Source organism: Balaenoptera physalus (genome assembly GCF_965194825.1).
Source record: "Balaenoptera physalus genome assembly, chromosome: 12".
In the NCBI taxonomy this organism is placed as follows: domain Eukaryota; kingdom Metazoa; phylum Chordata; class Mammalia; order Artiodactyla; family Balaenopteridae; genus Balaenoptera; species Balaenoptera physalus.
This window is the reverse complement of record NC_138897.1, coordinates 87,614,776-87,634,975: the sequence shown is the minus strand read 5'-3', so window position 1 is coordinate 87,634,975 and position 20,200 is coordinate 87,614,776. Positions and strand designations below refer to the sequence as shown.

At 52.9% G+C, this 20,200-nt stretch overlaps 1 protein-coding gene across 6 annotated transcripts in view; it reads left to right on the top strand.

The window, feature by feature from the left end:
- The window catches only part of SH2B3 (SH2B adaptor protein 3), a 40,026-nt gene that overhangs the window by 4,385 nt on the left and 15,441 nt on the right, over window positions 1-20,200 (top strand). For all 6 annotated transcript variants that reach the window (XM_082416803.1, XM_082416807.1, XM_082416806.1 and 3 more), the window contains exon 2: window positions 5,914-6,705. In XM_082416803.1, coding sequence (XP_082272929.1) covers window positions 5,941-6,705 — 765 coding nt within the window. In that variant the 5' untranslated portion in view covers window positions 5,914-5,940. The remainder of the gene's footprint in view (window positions 1-5,913; window positions 6,706-20,200) is intronic.

Sequence of the window (20,200 nt, the reverse complement as noted above, 5' to 3'; positions counted from 1 at the left end):
CTGAGAGGCTTCCCCTCTCTCCCCTCAACCCAGGGTCAGTTAAAGGAAGAAGTCACATGCTGGGATGGGGGTGGCTTAGAGAGTTCTGCCTATTCTTCGGTGGCCCTGGCTTTCCCCACCTCCCAAAGGCTGTTGGCCAGGGTGTCAGGCTGAGGGTGGGGGCAGAGGAAGCCAGAGGACATTTCCTGTTCTGGCAGACTGTGCTGGTGTGATAAATGTCCTCAGGCACTAGGTGACCCCAGCGAGAGTGCATCAGGGCCCCCTGGCTGCCCGATGGGCTAGAGCAGAACCCACTTCTCAGCCTCCCCAGGGCCCCAGAACCTTTGCTCTGTACTGCCTGTAGGCTTCTACACAGTCTGGCCAGCTCGAGTGGTGTGAAAGGGCAGTGGGCCTCCTGCCAGGCAGTGTGTGTTGGAATCCCCTCAACTCTCTGGGCCTCCTTGGACGGGGAGGGGGGGTGGTCTCGGCTCCTGGAGAAGTTGGTGCTGTGGGTAGGAAAGGCAGAAATACTTATAGCAGCCTGGAGTGAACTTAGAGGGCTCCCTGGAGGAGGTGTCTCCCTCTGAAGGTATAAGACTTCCTGCCCAAACATCTGTGAGCTGTGGACCTGGGGGAGGATTGAGGCTCTGGACTGGCTCATTTTAACTTCACTTATCACAATTTAAAATATTCTCCCCAAGCCTTGGCAGGTGAAATTCCCACAGGTGGGTAAAGGCCTTCTCTGCACCTGGGCCTGATAATTAAACAGGAAATATTAGCTTCCCAAGATTACATTATTACCCAGGGTGATGGGATAGAGGAGAGGCTGATGAGCCTCGATCTCTGGGGTCCTGGGTTAGAGTGAGCCCCACAATTCAGAGCCAGGATTCCCAGCTGTTCAGAGCCTGAATTCTCCCCGGCTTGGTGTAGGATGTATATGCTTGAACAGGGGACACCAGGTACTGGCTAAGGCTTCAAAGCCCTTACCAGGTTGCCCTGAGCAGGGACTCTGTGGACACAATTGTCTGAACTTGGGGTCCTGAAAGGCAGACCCACCCCCACCCTGACGTGAGCCCCAGGATGGGCACAGAGGTAGCCGCCTCCATCTCCATGTGTTTGCTGTGGGGACTTGGCGGGGGGTTGCTGGGATGCAGTCTGATCTCCTTGCTCCACGTCACATCATCCTTGTCCCTCACCCTGCTGTGGGATTTTGGGAAATCCTGGACTCCGACTCCCTTACCCAGCAGATCTCCCTGCCCCAAAAGCCCAGGATGAGGAGATGGGAGGGACCCCCTGGATTTGCAGGCCCTCCTCTGTGGAAGGCTGTTCACCCCTTTGGCCGCCCAGGCTCCCAGATGCTCCTGTGGGGTGTCGGAGGGGATAGAAATGCCCCAAAGATCCCTCTACTCCCTGTACCCACTAGCTGAAGCCTGGGGGCTCCTGGGAACCCCCAGGTGATTAGTAGTTGCTTCCTACCAAGAGCTTTTAGGCCCTGTTCCCAGGATTGGCGTGATCTGATCAATTGCTCTTCCTCTGTGTCTGGCGCATAGTAAACACTCAATAAATGCTTCCACCTGGGCCGAGGCCCAAGGAGGGGACCACCTTCCTGTGGCCTGGCTGCCTGCCCCGGCCAGGAAACCTCCCAGGCATGGCCCCCTCCCCGGCACAGGCCACAGTTGAGTGCTCTGGCTGGTGACTTCCTGCCTCGAGCTCCTGCCCGGAGCTGCCTGAGCAGTGCTTCACCCCTGAAAAGGCCTTGTGTTCGGGCTCCCGTGACCCTCCCTGCCTGGCCCAGCCCATGAAGCCAGGCTCTGCCTGTGGCTTCTTGCAGCAGGCAGGCCTGACATTCTCTGTAGCAGGCGCTCCTCTCTTCTAACAATAATAGTAATAAAATAGCAACAGCCACGTGTTTCTTGAGCCCTGTGCCAAGCACCCCTCAGACATCAGTTCTTAGAATGCTCCTAGTGAATGCCAAGAACATTAGCCCACTTTACAGATGGGGACACTGAGGCTCAGAGAGGGAAGCCCTCTCTTCTGCATCACACAGCGAGGAAGTGGCGGAATTAGGATGTGAACCCAGATTTGGTTGGTAGCTCCACTGTAGAGAGGTCATCTGTGGTGGTGGGTTTCTCGGAGCCCCTCAGCCTTTTCTGTCAGTCCACAAAGGTCAGGATCATGATTCCAGGAGTACGACTGTCAAATAGCAGCCCGCCTCAACCCTAGGAGTTCATTAATTCATGCAACTGTTATTTCTGGAGCACCGGCTCTGACCAGGCCCTGCAGAGTGCGCAGGAGTGCGATGGCCCTCGGCCTGCTGGGGGCAGACACTCCGGGCGGAGGGAGATGGGCAGTGAGCAGTATTGCTCATGTATAGCTGGCGCTTCCAGCAGAGCGAGCGGGTTCTAATCACAGCTCTGCCCCTCGAGGGCCCCGTGACCCTGGGCAAGCCATTCCTCCCACACCTTGGCTTTCTCATCCATAAAATGGGCATAATGCTAGGAATGCCCACTCTGGTGGGGAATAAACAAGTGAATAAATGCAAAGTGTTTAGCACAGAACAGGGCACATAGAAAGCGTGAAATAGTGTCATTTATTGTTGTTCTAAAATTTTCACCCTGTGGCTATTTTCCAACCACCTGGTGCGTTTATGACCTGGACAGAGGAGCTGAGGCCTCCTGACTCCAGCAGGGGCTGAATGAGACCTTTATATCCCCTCCTCTGGATAAACATTGACTGGGCAGTGAGTCTTCCTTGTGGTGTGCATTTGGGCATTGATCAGGTGCTTTGGGGGGGCCTTGTGTTTGGGGTTTCCATTAATTGCTAGCTGTGGGACCTCTGTGTTTCAGTTTCTCCACCTGTAAAATGAGAGCAATTACTGGCCCTACCTCCTAGTACTGTTGTGAAGCTTGGGAGAGTTGATGTTTTGCAAAAGCAGTTAGAAGAACGCCTGAGGTATAGCACGTGCTGAGTACACACCACTCTTATGGAGAATTGGAATAGGGGGCCTGGTGAGGAGGGCTGCCAGCCACTGCCTGGGCGGTGAGGGAGCTGGGAGCAGGCACAGCTGTTCTGAGAAGGCTCTTACCAGGGTTTGGTCCTGCAGCTGGGCTTCAGGACTCTGATGTACATGGGTGGACAGGGTCAGGTGTTCCAGGCAAAGGGATAGGCCTGGGTGCCCAGGAGGTGGGTTGGCCCAGCGAGAGGTGGTCACTGGTGGGTGCTGGCCACCACACATCTGCCAGAGGAGCCAGAGGTTGCAAATCCAGCCGACCTCTTGCATTCCTACATTCATTCATTCAGCAGGCATTTGTTGGGCTCCTGCTGCATGCTAGGAACTGGGGATGGAGCTGGGAGTGGCTCCTGGCGAGTGGAACTCAGTGTCTGGTGGGGAGATAGTCACTAATTAAACAATCATTGGCATTGAATGAGAGCACGTGACCAGTGTGCTGAAAGACAAGTTCCGGACTCAGTAGCCAGGGAGCTCAGGGAAGGCTTCTCTTGAGTGAGATTGGAAGCAGACTGGGAGCAGGCAGGGCAAAGGGACACCTGATGCAGTTGTCCAGAGGCAGCTGGTGTGAGGGCACATCACACGGGGTCTCGTGGATGGGACAGGAGCTTGGGTCTGGAATCTGGTTTCCCCAACCTGTGAGGACAGTGCTGGCCTCACCTGTGTCAAGGCGTGGGGTGGCCGAGGGGTTAACCAAGGACAGGTTGCCCACACATGCAGGTAAAACCCTCCTCTTCACCAACAGGAGTGGATTTCTTGGCAGAGCGTGGTGGCCAAGGGCACATGTGGCCCCTCTCCCTTCCCTTCTGCCCACTGTGTACAAAGTACATGCGGTGTATAGGTGCCAAGGACCCTGTGATACGCAAAAACGTCAAGTGTGTGCACAGCACCCTCCCAGCTGGTACAGTGGCACCCACTCTGTGCCGTCTGGGCTGTCTTGCTGTGATCGGCTGCAGGGTCACCACCACGGCCTGGAGATGTGGAGTGGGGTGTGGCAGAAAGAACCCCAGTTTCTAGGTTCAGATCTTCACCTTGAGTCCCCTTTCAAGGACTCCTTGCAGCCATCTTAGGAGGTAGATACTGTGCTGCTCTCCATTTGACAGATGAAGAAACAGGGGTTCAGAGAGGTCCAGTCAGAGGCACACAGCCAATACTTGTGTGTGTGGGTGTGTGTGTGTGTGTGTAATGTAGCAGCAGGAGAGCAGGAATTTCTTTCTGGTTCACTGCTGCATCTCCAGGGCCTAGCACAGTGGCTGACACACAGTAGGCCCTCAGTAACATCTGGGTGGGGGTGTGTGTGTGTGAATGAGCAGCCATGACTGTGTGGTCCCCAGCAGGGGCCCGGGCCCAGCCAGGCTTAGTTGGAAGGATGGACGGTACTGGTGGTAACTAGAGAGGCCCAGGGTTCAGCACCGTGGACAGCAGAGGGTAGGGGGCTTCTGCGTTTTGATTGTGTGGGAGCCCCAGTTGGGATGAGCAGGCAAGGGTCTGCCTGTCCTGACGTTCCCCCATCAGAACAGGAAGTACCTTTGCACTCCTTGTGAGTCTTGTTAATTTATCCCTTTTTATTCGTTGTTTTATATTTATTTATTTAAAAAATAAGTTTATTTTATTTATTTATTTTTGGCTGCGTTGGGTTTTGTTGCTGCGCGCGGGCTTTCTCTAATTGCAGTGAGTGGGTGCTACTCTTCGTTGTGGTGCGCGGGCTTCTCATTGTGGTGGCTTCTCCTGTTGCGGAGCAGGGGCTGTAGGCACGTGGGCTCCGGTAGTTGTGGCACGTGGGCTCAGTAGTTGTGGCTCGCGGGCTCTAGAGCGCAGGCTCAGTAGTTGTGGCGCAGGGGCTTAGTTGCTCTGCGGCATGTGGGATCTTCCCGGACCAGGGCTTGAACCCGTGTCCCCTGCATTGGCAGGCAGATTCTTAACCACTGCACCACCAGGAAAGCCCCTATATTTATTTTCATTGACACTAATAATACACTCTTATTGTAACATTCATTACAAGCCTTATTAGGCTTTTCCTAGGTTCTAAGGCCTTTACATTTATTAACTCAATGAATCCTCATAACACTCCTATGAGGTAATCATGGTCCCCATTTTACAGATGGGGAAAGCAAGGCAGAAAGAAATCACACACCCAAGGTGACACAACTAGTAAGTGGTTCATGCTGGAATTTGAGTCCAGGCTCCAGGCGCCATGTTCTTAGCCATATTTTCTAGAGACAAGTTGTAACAGTTTTCCTTGGTTACTTCCCCCCTTGCACCCCCGATTCTGGTTCCTCCCCACAGGTCACCTCTGGATGGTGTTGCTCCAGCCACATCTTTCCTGCCCACCACTTAAATACATTTATGTACACATAAGAATTGGTAGTTTTGCTTTGTATGTTCATGTAAATGGGATCGCACGGTTTGTATTGCTCTGTGGTTTGCTTTTTTCCCTTAACGCTGTGCCCTGGAGATTCCCCAAGGTGGTAGCATAGACCTTCGTCCTCCTTTTCCACTGCTGAAGCATATTCCAGCCTGCAGATGTACCACAGTTTATTTCACCAGTCTCTGACTGATAGGGCTTTAGGTTGTATTTATTTTTTCCTGTTATAAATGTTGGGGCAGGAAACGCCTAGCAGGGGATTGTCTTGTACATGCCTCTCTGCGCATGGGGGCAACTATTTCTCCTTGAATACTTATAAGTGGAATTACTAGGTCTGAAAATGATCCTGCCAAATTGCCCTCCCAAAAGGCTGTACCTCTAACAGTACCGGCAACACTGAAGGGAGTGCCCGTTTTGCTGCATCTTCACCAGCACTGGGTATTAACAGTAATTTTCACTTTTTGACGTGCCTGGTGACTAGCGTGTCTGGCGGTGGCTTTAAGTGGGTGTCTGCTCACCCGTCCGCTCCCTCCTGTCACTCACTCCCCACTGTGTCTTTCAGCCCGGCCGCTCTGCCTTGGTCTCCACCATGAACGGGCCCACCTTGCAGTCCTCCTCGGCCTCCTCCGCATCCTCGGCCTCCTCGTCGGCGACGGCCCCATCCCCGCGGGGCTGGAGCGAGTTCTGTGAGCTGCACGCGGTGGCCGCAGCCCGGGAGCTGGCCCGGCAGTACTGGCTTTTCGCCCGCGAGCACCCGCACCACGCGCCCCTGCGCGCCGAGCTTGTGTCGCTGCAGTTCACCGACCTCTTCCAGCGCTACTTCTGCCGCGAGGTGCGCGAGGGCCGGGCGCCTGGGCTGTCGGGCACCCGGGCCGCCGCCCCCGCGCGCGACTACCGTGAGACTGGCCGCGGGCCCCCGGCCAAGGCCGAGGCGTCCCCAGCCGAGCCGGGCCCTGCCGCCCCCGCCCCCGCCCCCGGCCTGCCCAAGGCCCGCAGCTCGGAGGAGCTGGCCCCGCCGCGGCCGGCCGCCGCCTGCTCCCTCCAGCACCTGCGCCACAGTCTCCGCCACATCTTCCGCCACCGCTCGGCCGGGGAGCTGCCCGCGGCCCCCAGTGCGGCCGCAGGGGAGGCAGGCGAGGCCCCGGCCAGGCCCGGCCTGGCCAGGAAGCTCCTGCCCTGGAGCCTGGCCCGGGAGCCGCCACCCGAGGCCCTCAAGGAGACGACGCTGCGGTACAGCCTGGCTGACGAGGCCTCCATGGACAGCGGGGCGCGCTGGCAAAGGGGGCGGCTGGCGCTGCGGCGCGCTGGCCCCGACGGCGCGGACCGCCTGCTGGAGCTCTTCGACCCGCCCAAGGTAAGACCCCGCGCACGTGGTTACGTGGGTACGGGTGGTGACACTTTTCCAGCAGGCGGCCACAAAGTGCCCGGCGGAAAGCACGCCTTCTTAAAAGTGACCTTTTTCCTCTGAGAATAATTTTCCGTTTACAGATAGTACAGAGTTCCCTTATACACTGCACCCAGCTTTGCCTCATGTTAACATGTTACAGTACCATGTACATCCGTCTTATAATTAAGGAACAAACATTGGTATATTACTGTTAACTGAACTCCGAGGTTCCTTTGGATTCCACTAGTTTTCCCCTAATGTCCCTCTTCTGCTTCAGGACACTATGTTAGATTTAGCTGTCATGTTTCCCTAGGCACCTCTTGGCTGTGACAGTTTCTCAGGCGTTTCTTGTTTCTGATGGCTTTGACAGTTTTGAGGAGCACTGGTCAGGGATTTTGTAGAATGTCCAGGGACACCATACATGGGCATCATGTGGGCTAGTGGCAGCCTGGTGCAAGGTCCTTGAAACCCCTGACCCAGCTGACCCTGACAAACAGGAGGATTTCTCCTAGGGAGTTCAAAACCGTCGTGGAATTCCTTGGAGCCTCCCATGCTTTGTGGATGTCTTATTTTCTCTCAGGTTTAAATCTTTTTGTCTTTTTCCTTTGCATCCCACTTAATTCCGGCGGTGCAGTTGAGGCTGAAGGTCACTGTGGTCTACACACCTGCCGGACTCCATCTTTGGCCAGATGTGTCAAGTTGATGGGACCATGTGGTGGTCTTCCTTTCTCTTCTCTTTGTGGTTCTGTTATGTCCTAGGGCCTTGGTCTAGAGAGTGAGCAAAGCAGATCCCAGCCCTGAGGGGTCACGGTCTGGGTGGAGGAGACCAAATGATTATTCATTCATTCAAAAGATACTTGTTGAGCACCTACACTGTACCAGGCACACACTAGGTGCTGGGGAAGCTGGCATCTTGGTGGGGCTATTGAAGGACTAAACCTACAAATGAACATGAAATTATCAATTGTATTTTGTGCTCTGAAGGAAAGCAATGGGGCCTCTGGGAGGATAACTGAGGGGCCCTAACTTGGGGGTTGGGATGGGGTGTTGTCAAGAAATCCCCTTATGTGAAGTACCTTTCCTTTTAAACTTCATTGTGGAGTCACATGCACATGCTGAGGCGTGTGAAGTGTGTTTGAAGCTCCACGAGTGTCCCTGTGTTAGTACACCCGGTGGCCCAGTGCCCCAGGGGCTCCCTCATGCCTCTTCCATGTCAGCACCCCTACCCCCCCATACACATCGACTCCCACCCCCACGGATTGCATTTCTCTGTTTCGAACTTCATGTAAATGGAATCGTATAGTGTATTGGTTTTTGTGTCTGGCTTCTTTCACCCAGCATGTTCTAGAGATTTGTCCATGCTCTTGGGTGCATCAGAGTTTGTTTCTTTTTATCGCTGAGTAAATCCAGTCTGTTGTATGGATGTACCACAGTTTATTTATCCATTCACCAGTTGATGGATATTTGGGTTGTTTCCACTTTGGGACTTGTACAAATCATGCTATAATGAAATTTGCTCTTAGGTCTTCGTATTGACATACGCGTCCATTTCCCTCCGGTAGAGTCCTAGAAGTGCTAGGTCATATGGGAAGTGCAAGTTTAATTTTATATGAAACTTCTAAACTTTTTCCAAAGTGGCAGCACAATTTTGCATCCCCATCAGCAGTGTATGAGTCTTTTTTCTTTCCAGCCCTTCTAGTGGATGTATACTGGTATCTCAAATCTTGGCTTTAATTTGCATTTCCCTTATGACTCATGAGGTTAAGTACCTTTTCATGTGTTTATTGGCCATTGGGATTGACTCTTTTTTCAAGTGTTTGCCATTTTTATTGAGTTGTCTGTCCTTTCCTTATTGATTTATAAAAGTTTTTATACCTGAATGTACTTCAGCACACTTGAATGCACTTTCTTTGTATCGTACATATGACCTCCTGCTCTGTGGTTGTCTTTTTTACTCCTTTAATGGAATCTTTTCATGAGCCTAAGTTCTTTTTTTAAAATATTTATTTTATTTACTAGTTTATTTATTTGGTTGCTCCCGGTCTTAGTTGTGGCTCACGGGCTCCTTAGTTGCGGCTCGTGGGCTCCTTAGTTGCGGCATGCGAATTCTCAGTTGTGGCATGCATGTGGGATCTAGTTCCCTGACCAGGGATCGAACCCGGGCCCCCTGCATTGGGAGCGCAGAGTCTTAACCACTGCGCCACCAGGGAAGTCCCATGAACCTAAGTTATTAACTTTAATGAAGTCCAGTTTATCAGTTGCTTTCCTGTATGGTTAGTGCTTTTTGTGTCCCATTTAAAGAATCTTTGCCTACCCAGGGTCATGAAGATCTTTCTTGTCTTTTCTTTTTTTTTTTTTTGCCTGCGTTGGGGTCTTCGTTGCTGCACGCAGGCTTTCTCTAGTTGCGGCGAGTGGGGACTACTCTTTGTTGCGGTGCGCGGGCTTCTCATTGCGGTGGCTTCTCTTGTTGCGGAGCACGGGCTCTAGGTGCGCGGGCTTCATTAGTTGTAGCACGTGGGCTCAGTAGTTGTGGCGCACGGGCTTAGTTGCTCCGTGGCATGTGGGATCTTCCCAGACCAGGGCTTGAACCTGTGTCCCCTGCATTGGCAGGCAGATTCTTTTCTTCTTTTCTTTTTTTGGCTGCATCAGGTCTTAGTTGCAGCATGCGGGATCTTCGTTGAGGCATGTGGGATCTTTTGTTATGGCACACGAGCTTCTCTCTAGTTGTGGCCTGAGGGCTCCAGGGCGCGTGGGCTCAGTAGTTGTGGCACTTGGGCTTAGTTAGTTGCCCCACGGCATGTGGGATCTTAGTTCCCCAACCAGGGATCGAACCTGCATCCTCTGCATTGGAAGGCGGATTCTTCACCACTGGACCACCAGGGAAGTCCCGGCAGGCAGTTTCTTAACCACTGCACCACCAGGGATGTCCCTTGTCTTTTCTTCTAGAAGCTTTATTGTTTGGGCTGAATCATATTGATGGGCCTTCACAAGATCCATCCTGAATTAGTTTTTGTGTGTGGTGTGAGGTAGGGGTCACAATTCTTCCACTTCTGGTACTACATGCTGATGTGACTCTTTCTTTCCTATTGGATTGCATGCAATGCTACTTTGATCCTAAATCTAGTGTATATCTGTGCTTCTGGACCCTCCTTCTGTTCCACTGGCCTATGTGTCTGTTCTTATGTTAACACCACACTCTCTCTTTTTTTTTTAATTATTTATTTTTATTTATTTATTTATATATGGCTGTGCTGGGTCTTCATTTCTGTGTGAGGGCTTTCTCCAGTTGCGGCAAGCGGGGGCCACTCTTCATCGCGATGCGCGGGCCTCTCACTATCACGACTTCTCTTGTTGCGGAGCACAGGCTCCAGACGCGCAGGCTCAGTAATTGTGGCTCACGGGCTTAGCTGCTCTGCGGCATGTGGGATCTTCCCAGACCAGGGCTCGAACCCATGTCCCCTGCATTGGCAGGCAGATTCTCAACCACTGCGCCACCAGGGAAGCCCACACCACACTCTCTTAATCACTGAAGTTTAACAGTGAGTCTTGCGGAGGTGAGTTTTTTTTTTTTTTTTTTTTTTTTTTTTGGCTGCGCCACGCAGCTTATGAGATCTTCCTTCCCCGACCAGGGGTTGAACCTGTGCCCTCAGCAGTGAAAGCACGGAGTCCTAACCACTGGACCACCAGGGAATTCCCACTGAGGAGGTGACTTCTGAACTGAGATCTTAATACTGAGATAAGAATCTCTGGGCAGTTGGAACAACATAGGCAAAGGTGCTGAGATGGGAAGGCATTTTGTATGTTTTTTTTTTTATATTTATTTTTATTTATTTATGTATTTATTTGGTTGCGCCGGGTCTTAGTTGTGGCAGGCAGGCTCCTTAGTTGCAGCTCGCTGGTTCCTTAGTTGTGGCACGTGAACTGTTAGTTGCAGCATGCATGTGGGATTTAGTTCCCTGACCAGGGATTGAACTTGGACCCCCTGCATTGGGAGCATGGAGTTTTAACCACTGCACCACCAGGGAAGTCCCCAGCATTTTGCATGGTTTTTTTTTCCTCTTTTTTAATTAATTAATTTATTTTTTGGCTGCACTGGATCTTTGTTGCTGGGCATGGGCCTTCTCTAGTTGTGGCGAGCAGGGACTACTCTTCATTGTGGTGCTCGGGCTTCTCATTGTGGTGGCTTCTCTTGTTGCGGAGCACAGGCTCTAGGCACGTGGGCTTCAGTAGTTGTGGCACGTGGGCTCAGTAGTTGTGGCTCATGGGCTCTAGAGCGCAGGCTCGGTAGTTGTGGCACATGGGCTTCGTTGCTCCATGGCATGTGGGATCTTCCCGGACCAGGGCTCGAACCCGTGTCCCCTGACTTGGCAGGCGGATTCTTAACCACTGCGCCACCAGGGAAGTCCCTTGCATGTTTTTAAGAAAGAAAAACAGAAGTGTGTTGGGAGCACAGACGGGGAAGATGGGGCGTGCGGGAGGATGTGCGGGTAGAGGGTCCCGTGAAGAGTCAGTATTTTATTCCAAGTGTAACATGAAGCCTTTGGAAAAACGCAAGTGCGGATAAAAACTTTACTCGTTTTTAAAACGTCTCAAGGCTCCGACACTATGAAAGGCAAATAACGTCCCAGACACATGATCTTATCTGCATGATAAGGTGGGGTTCCCTATAAAACTTTAAAACAACTGCTGCTGCTTAAAATAAACCATCTTGGAAAACCCAGTGTCAGGAGTCAGATGGACCCAGGTTCAAACAATGGATTAGCTTCTTTCTCAGCTCTGGGGCCTTAGGCCCTCCTCCTCTATACAGTGGAGCTACTCAGAGTTCGCACCTTGTGTGGCTGTTGTGATAACTGGGAGGGCACATCTGCTGAGCGCCTGGCACAGGGAAGGCTCACTGTTACTGGCCCTCCTTGTTATTATGGTTGTCATGGTAGTGAAATGATTTGGGGGCTAAGGATGCAGATTTATTTCTAGTGCTGGTCTGGGCCCTTAGTGCCCAGCTGGGATGCATGATCAAGGCTCCTGTTCTTTGGGAACCCTGAGGGTGGGGCCCTGGTCAGAGTCCTCAGGGCTCGGAAGTGGTATCTGGCCTTGGAGAAGCGGGACCCGGAGTGGCAGCTGGGTCCCTGAGGCTCGCCCCTCTCTCCAGGCCGCCTGGGCCTCTGCCACAGGCTTGATGGTCGCTGTGTGACCTGGGGTGTCCCCCACCAAGTGAGCAGCCCTGGTGGGGCCTCTCCCGTCCCCTCCACAGAATGCCTGGCCTGACAGAGCAGGCCCCAGCTCCATCGGCTTCTGACAGCTTCCCTTTGTGCTTGGAACAGTCTGGGGCTCTTCCTGAATGTTTCCTGGAGTGACTTGGAGCGTCCAGTCTCTGGGCCAAGGATACCTAGACTAGAAGGCTTGAGTGTGCCTGCCTGGAGGGTAGCCTTGACCTCCAACCTCTGACCCTGGAGCTGTCTATGGGAGCAGCTTTAAACATAGGCAGAGGAAGGTTTGACAGCCAGGGCTTGAGCTCTGGGTTCGTGCCGAGCTCTGTCACTTGAAGGGTGCCCAGCACCTGTTTGGAGAAGCCCTTGCTGCCCAGAGTGGGGAGAGGCTTGGAGGACGAGATCTGAGAGCGGGCAGCTGCCCAGGGACATCACTCGGGCCTCAGCCAAGCTAACGCCACCCGGAAGTCTGAGGCCAGGTGGCCAGCTGCTCATGGGTCAGCCTCACCTGGACAGCTCCGCTTCTGACCAGAACCTCTGACCTTGGGCCGGTCACTTCCCCACTCGGAGCCTCAGTCTAGTCACCTGTAAAGTAGGGGTGATAGCAGCAGCCAAGGGTCAAGGGTCACCGTGAGCGCTGTGGTGGGAGGGAGCTTGCCATGACAGGTGGAGTGTAAGCGGAGGCCACAGGCTGCTGCAGTGGGCGGCTGGAGGGCGGTTGGAGGAGACACGTGTGACTAGTTCCCAAAGTCTGAAGTCTGGTTTCAGTGACATCACTGCAGATGGACGGGAGGTGGGGCAACCCTTCCTTGTACTGCGCACTGGCCCTCGGGGGAAGCTAGGGATTGCCTCGGCTGGGGGGTGGTCATCAAAGGCCCCTTGGCAAGAGGTGACATCTGGGATGAGCTCAGGTGCCTATCCTGGAAGATCTGGGTAAAGGAGTCCCAGGCTGAGGAAATGGCAAGTGCAAAGGCCCTGGGGTGAGCACGAACCAGGAGACTTTGAGGAACAACCAGGTGGCCAGGGGCTGGAGTAGAAGGAGGAAGGAGGGATGAGGGATGAGGTTGGAAAGGTGATGGGGCTGGATTATTTGGGGCCTTATGGAGCATGGTGAGGATTTTAGGTTTTACACGAAGAGCAGTGGGAACACTTGGAGGCTTTAGGGCCAGAGGGGCTGGGACACCTATCCAGCAGTAGGAATGGGCTAGAGGAGCCCTCTGGGGCTGCCTATGCTCTTCTGGCCTTTGGGAGAGTGTGGCATGATTCTTCTCCTAGAAGACCCTCTGGTCCCCATGTCCGCTTGTCCTGTGGCATCTCCCTCTCCTTGGGCATTTCTGAGCCCAGGCTGGGATGGGGGAACAGTACGTTTACTACCTTAAGTAGGCACCTACTGTGCGCCAGGCATTGCCCTAAACACTTGACCTCAAGTCCTTCCCATGAGGTCAAGCTTGTTGGCCCATTTGACAGATGAGAAAACCAAGGCTGGGAGAGGCAAAGAAACTTGCTCAGGATCATGGTGCTAAGGAGATCGGAGCCCCTGATCCAACAGGTCCCTGCTCCTGAGCCCCCAGCCACACTGTGAATGGCCTCCCTCCAGCCACGGGGTGCAGAGCAGTGGCTTCCAGCCGGCCAGGCCTGAGACGTGCCATCCCACTCAGCAGTTAAAAACAAGAAAGTTGGATTGGTTGCCAATCGTTAAAAACCATAAAATGGAAAGATTTCATATAAGAACCCAGTTTCTGGTTTCTCTTATAAATTGGTGGACTTGGCAGTGCTGGGCCAGGATCACTTGACGTGCATCCCAGCCTGGCCCCTGTGGAGGGAGAGCCTGACTGGGAGGTCGGGCGGTTGTCCCAGGGTCAGGGAGAGATCACAGGACCAGCCACCAGGCCCGGGGTGGCTGGCCTTAGGGCAGAGCTTTGCCGGGAGCTGGGGGTCCATTTTCCAATGGAGCGCATCTGGGCTGGCCATGGCCTTGGGGACAGCCCTTTGCTCTTTTGGGCCTCAGTTTCCCCACATGTCCAAGCCTGGTTTGGCTGAGATGGTCTCAAAGCCCTGCCAGCCCTACTGGGTCTGGGGGCTGAGCCTCAACTTCTCTCATCTCTAAAGTGGGGGTAATGATGGAATTCTAGTAGCTGTTGTTGAAAAAATGCCTTTTTAGCCAGCATCTATTTGGCACTTGTTACATACTAGGCACTTTACTGCCTTGGCTTCATTTAATCCTCACAGCAGCCCTGTGAGGGTGCTGTTGTGATTACCCCCATATCACAGATGGGGAAATTGAGTCTAAGAGAAGGTAGGTGACTTGCCCAAGGTCACATAGCTCTGAGCAGCTGAGATGGGGTTGGGACCCAGGTATTCGGGCTGCACCTGGTGCCTAGCAGGTCTCCAGAAGGATTTATTGTCATGGGTGGTGGTGCTGGTGGTGTTTAGCCAGTGGCCCTACCTGGCGGGGGTGGGGGGTGCGTCTGTTTTGAGCTCTCAGACCAGGAAAGGCTCCTTGCGGCCATCTTGTCTAGTGCCATCAATTTAAAGATGGGGACACGGAGGCCCAGAGGGGGCTGGCCAGTACCCCTCTCACCCAGCATGTAAGACTTGGTGGACCCAGTGTGCTCTGCCCTTGGCCTCTGCTGCTCAGCCCAGAGAAGAGGTAGAGGAAGGGGGAGGGGACTCACAGGGGATTCACCCCACATCCCTGAGCTCCCCTCCTGCACCACAGGCCTCTAGTACCCCCAGGAAGAAGTGGTCTGGTTGGCAGTGGCTGGACCTGCTGGTCCTCGGGAGAACCTGACCTAGGCTGACCTAGGCTGACCTAGGCCGGGGGCCAGTCGGGCAATATGGTTCAGAGCTGTTCCCCCTCTGCTCCTTCTGAGCTGTCCTTGGGCAAGTGACTGGGCCTCAGTTTCCTCATCTGTAAAATGGGGGTGGTCCCAGTGCCTGCACGTGTCGGGGAGGCTGCGGATACAGTACGTGCTGACTGGGTAGGTGAGGGGCCTGGGTGTGAGTGTGGCCGGGCAGCCTGTGGGCAGTAGGTGCTCCCAGCAGCCCGGCTGATGAAGGGGCTGAGTGTCCTGAGCACTGACCGTGGGCGAGGGTGGTGCCGAATTAGCCCCCTCAATGCTCCCCTGACTCTGCAAAGTAGGCATGGCCACTGTGCCTGCTTCACAGATGAGAACACTGAGGCTTTGAGACACAGAAGGAGACACTGCTGGACCCTGGGGGCCCGAGCCCGGAGCCCGTGCCCCAAGTGTGGGAAAGAGGAAGCAGAAAGAAAGGGACGTCCGCCGGGGGGCCTGGCGGTTTCCTCTCGGAGGCAGGAGCACGAGGAGGAAGAGGAGTGCTGGGCAGGAAGCGGCCGGGCGGGCGGGCGGGAGGGGCAGCCTCCTGGGGCCCGGACAGAGCTGGGCCTGAGTCCTGCCTCTGCCCCTTCTGAGCTGTGTGACCTTGGGAAAGGCACTTCACCCTCTCTGTGCCTCATTTTCCTCAAGTAAAAAGAGCTGAGTGACGGCACCCACATTGGGGCGATGGTGAACTAGCTGCTGTCCTCATGGTGCTGGGAGCCGTGCCCGGTGCAGGTGGTCTCAGCAAGTCTTAGCTGCTGTAGTTTTTTTTTTTTTGGCTGAGCGGCATGCAGGATCTTAGTTCCCCGACCAGGGATCGAACCCGTGCCCCCTGCAGTGGAAGTGCAGAGTCCTAACCATTGGACCTCCAGGGAAGTCCCATGTAGTTGTTGTTATTTTTTATTAGTCATTTTCAGCACGATGGGCACTACATTTGACACATCCCATGCAATTACCACAAACCCTGGGAGGCGGGAACAGTGATGAAGGCATCTCACAGATGAGGAAACAGGCACAGAGAGGTAGAGAGACCTGCCCAAGGCCACACAGCTGGGAGATGGAAGAGCAGGAATGGAGGCCGGTGTGGGCCTGCCAAGGCCAGGGGGTGTGTTTAGCCCCTGAGCAGCCCGAGAAACCACCCACCCTCTGCCTACAGCCCGGTAGGTCTTCGTGGGCCGGCGAGAGCCCTGATGTCCCAGGGGGAGACAGGTGCGTCGGAGGCCAGTGGCTCCCCGATCCCACCCTCTCCCAGGGGGACCAGGGGCTGAAGGCTCCCAGGATGAGAGTGGGGTTTCCGTCCTCGCTCTGCCCCGGGCTGCTTAGTGACCCAGGTTGGTCCCTGCCCCTCTCTGAGCTGTGAAATGGGCAACCAGGGGGCTTGATCCGGGCTTTCCGGGGCTGGTGGGGGGAGGGAGGAGTGGGTGGTGGTGGGCAGGGCTCCCGTGGCTCCCATGGGGCCCCCAGCCGCACACACAGCCGCCCCATCTGCCCCTTATTGGGCTTTCGTGTAAGGTCGTTTTTTGAAAAGTACTTTGCTGCTTAGAAGAAACCCCCAACCACACTGAAACCACGGGCAGATGGTATCAGCTTGCTTCCTTTCAGCTCAAATTCTGTGAATCCAGAGACTGGAAAGTGCCCCCGAATCCAACAGGGGGAGGGTGGCAAACGACAGTCATTTATCATCACCACCCCCCCCCCCCCACCTCGGAGCCTGTGGGGGCTGCTTCCACCCCACGCCCTTGCTCCTCGGGGCCTGTTAGCTGTCGCCAGCTTCTTGGAAGTTGCTTTTCTGTTTTCCTTTGTTTGGGGGACTGGGTATTGGGACACAAAGCTGCAGAGTCTGGGCCGTGGGCTTGGCGGCCGGGGAGAAGGGCAGATGGACAGGTTTGGGTTCAGATCTTGGCTCTTGTGTCCTTGTTACGTGGCTTTGGGCTGAGAACTTGGCCTGTCTCAGCCTCAGTTTCCCATTCTGGAAAGTGGAATGTCAGTACTGGCCTTGCTGGGTGATTGAGTCGAAAATAGGCTCTGAGAGGGCCTGACACGATGTGTTTCCTCCCTGAGAGGCAGAAGAAGGGGCTTGCTGCGTGGGAAGTCACCAGACCCCAGGGGTGGGTCCCCAGATGCCCTCCCTGGGATGGGCAACAACCTGGCCAGCACTCCCAGTAGCCTGGACCGGGCACCAGCCGACAGCGGGCCCGCCAGGCGGGCCTGCTGGAAATCCCCCACCCACTTCTTTGCGGATGGAAAAGGAAAGCAAAAGGCACCAGCAGAGATCTCTGCGTTCTGAGCGCTGGCCCTCCCCGGGGGTGGAGGCGGAGGTAGCTTCCTTCCCCAAGGCCGGAGGGGCCGCCTCAGCTTCCTTTTTGGGGCCCCACACCCCTTTTTCCTCTCTCCCCTCTGGGCTGGGGAAGAGGCCACTGTTTTCCTCAGGCCGTGGACCCCGCTGACTGCTCAGCCTCCGGCACCGGTGGGTGACGGCGTACGGGGGAGGGGGCCCATCACGGCTGCACCTGGCCTCTGGGTCCTCCCTCCCTGTGGCTGATCCTCCCCTCCTGGGCCTGACCTGAATCCTGACTGCGGCCCAGTCGGAAGTCCATGGCGAAGCAGAGAGAGAAACCTCTCTCCAGGGAACCGTCTGGAATGGGAGGCCCCGCTGTGTCTCTTTGCAAATCTTCGTGTAATCTAGGAAACTGTCTACCTTACCGAGGGCCTCCACAGTTGAGTTCCTAGTGTTTCTGGTTTTGTTTTTTTCAACTAATAAAGCTCATGGCAGAAATTATAGAACAGTAACTGAAAAACCACCCACAATCCTACTACTCAGAGAGAACGAGCATTTCCATTTCACTAGATGTCTTTGTAATCTTTTGTCTTGTATTTCTTTCTCTAACTTTTCCCCCAAATTGCAATTCTGTCCACATTCACTAATTCCTCATTCAGCAGTTAGCTAGGGAGCCCCTTCTGTGTGCCAGGTATGCTGGAAACATAGGCAGAAACTTTTGGACAAAACCCCCAGCCCTTGTGGGACTGACACTCATCCTACTTTTTTGTTACCTGCTTTTTTGTCACTTAACATGTCTTGAACATTTTTCTGTTCTCTTAAATATTTTTCAAGAATGTCTTAAAAAAAAAATACTGGCTGCACGATATTTCGTTGACACAGATAGGCCATGATATATTTATCTATGATTATCTAGACTCCTATTTCAATCACTTCTAATTTTTTTGCTCAACTGGACAACCTTGTGACAAACATCTTGTACGTAAATCTTGCTGCCCATCTCTGATTATTTCCTTAGAAGCATATTCCTAGAAGGGAAGTGCTGGGTGGAAGGCTTTGTGAGCGCTTCTCATGTTTTCTCTTTCTCTCAAAGCTTTACTGAAATATAGTTTACAAATTATAAAATTAACTCGTTTAAAGGGTACAGTGATTTTTGGTATATTTACAGGGCTGAACAACTATCTCCACGATTTAATTTTAGACCACTTTCATCGTCTCAAAGAGACCTTGTGCTCATCAGCAGTCACTCCGCATTCCTCCTCTCCCCCACCCCCAGGCAACCACTAATCTATCAATACTTCTGTCTCTATAGGTTTGCCTAGTTTGTTCTTTTCATATAAATGGAATCAGACAATACGTGGTCTTTTGCGACTGTCTTCTTTCACTCAGCATCACATGTTCAAGGTTCGTCCGTGTTGTAGCTTGTGGCAGTATTTTGTTCCTTTTTATTGCAAATAATATTCCATGGTATGAATAGATCACATTTTGTTTATCCATTCCTCAGTGATGGACATTAGGTTGTTTTCACTTTTGGGCGATTGTGAATAGTGCTGCCACAAACATTCGTGAATAAGTTTTTGTGTGGACATATGTTTTCATTTTTCCCTGGGTATATACCTTAGGAGTGGAATTGCTGGATCATATGGTAACTCTACGTTTAACATTTTGAAGAGCTGCCAAACTGTTTTCCAGAGTACCGCACCATTTTATATTCCCATCAGTAATGTATGAGGGTTCCAATTTCTCCACATCCTCACCAACACTTGTTTTTATTATTTTATTATTTATTTGGCTACGTCAGATCTTAGTTGCAGCATGTGGGATCTTTCGTCGCGGCACGCGGGCTTCTCTTTAGTTGTGGCATGCGGGCTCTAGAGCGTGCAGGCTTAGTTGCCCCGCAGCATGTAGGATCTTAGTTCCTTGACCAGGGATGAAACCCGCACCCCCTGCATTGGAAGGTGGATTCTTAACCACTGGACCACCAGGAAAGTCCCACCAACACTTGTTACTATCTATCTTTTTGATTGTAGCCACCCTAGCAGGTGTGAATGGCTTTGATTTACATTTCCCTGATGGCTAATGATGTTGAGCATCTTTTCATGTGCTCACTAGCTATTTCTTTTTTTTTTTTTTTTTAATACTTTATTTTATTTATTTATTTATTTATTTATGACTGTGTTGGGTCTCTTAGTTTTCGTGTGAGGGCTTTCTCTAGTTGCGGCAAGTGGGGGCCACTCTTCATCGCGGTGCGCGGGCCTTTCACTATCGCGGCCCCTCCCGTTGCGGGGCACAGGCTCCAGATGCGCAGGCTCAGTAGTTGTGGCTCACAGGCCCAGTTGCTCCGCGGCATGTGGGATCTTCCCAGACCAGGGCTCGAACCCGTGTCCCCTGCATTGGCAGGCAGATTCTGAACCACTGCGCCACCAGGGAAGCCCTCACTAGCTATTTCTAATGCTTCTGATATATCCTTTCCAAATAGCCTTCTAGGAAGGTTATACCCATCTATCTTCAAATAGTGGTGCTAACACTGGCTATTATTTTAAAAACCTTTGCCAACTTCTAGGTGAAGTGGTTATCTTGTCCTTTCTGCTTATGAATGGAACAAACCATTTTTCTTTTTTAAAAACACTGAGATATAATTCACATAACATAAAATTCACCATGTTAAAGTGCAATTCGTTGTTCTTAGTATACTCACTGTGTGTGCAACCATCACCTCTGTCCAATTCCAGAACATTTCCATCACCTCAGAAAGAAACCCAGTATCTGTTAGCATTGGTCCCCATTCCCATCCCCGTCCCCCCAGCCTCTGGCAACCACTGATCCTACTTTCTGTCCCTGTGGATTTTGACTCTTTCTCCAATGTTTCTTGGTCATAGACATTTTCTGTGACTTACAGGCCATTAACTCTGTGTGCTCCTCTCCTGCACTGCCTGCCTCTTTCCTGTTGACTTGCAGGAGCTCTTTACACTGACATTAGCACTCTGTCACACGTTGCAAATATTTCCCTAGTTTGCCATTTGGCTTTTCAACTGGTCCTGAGTATCTTGGCCTATGGAGGTTTTTAAGTCTGGGCAGTGAAATACAGTGATCTTTTCCTTTATGATTTTGTTCTTTGCTTTTTCTGCTTAGAAAGG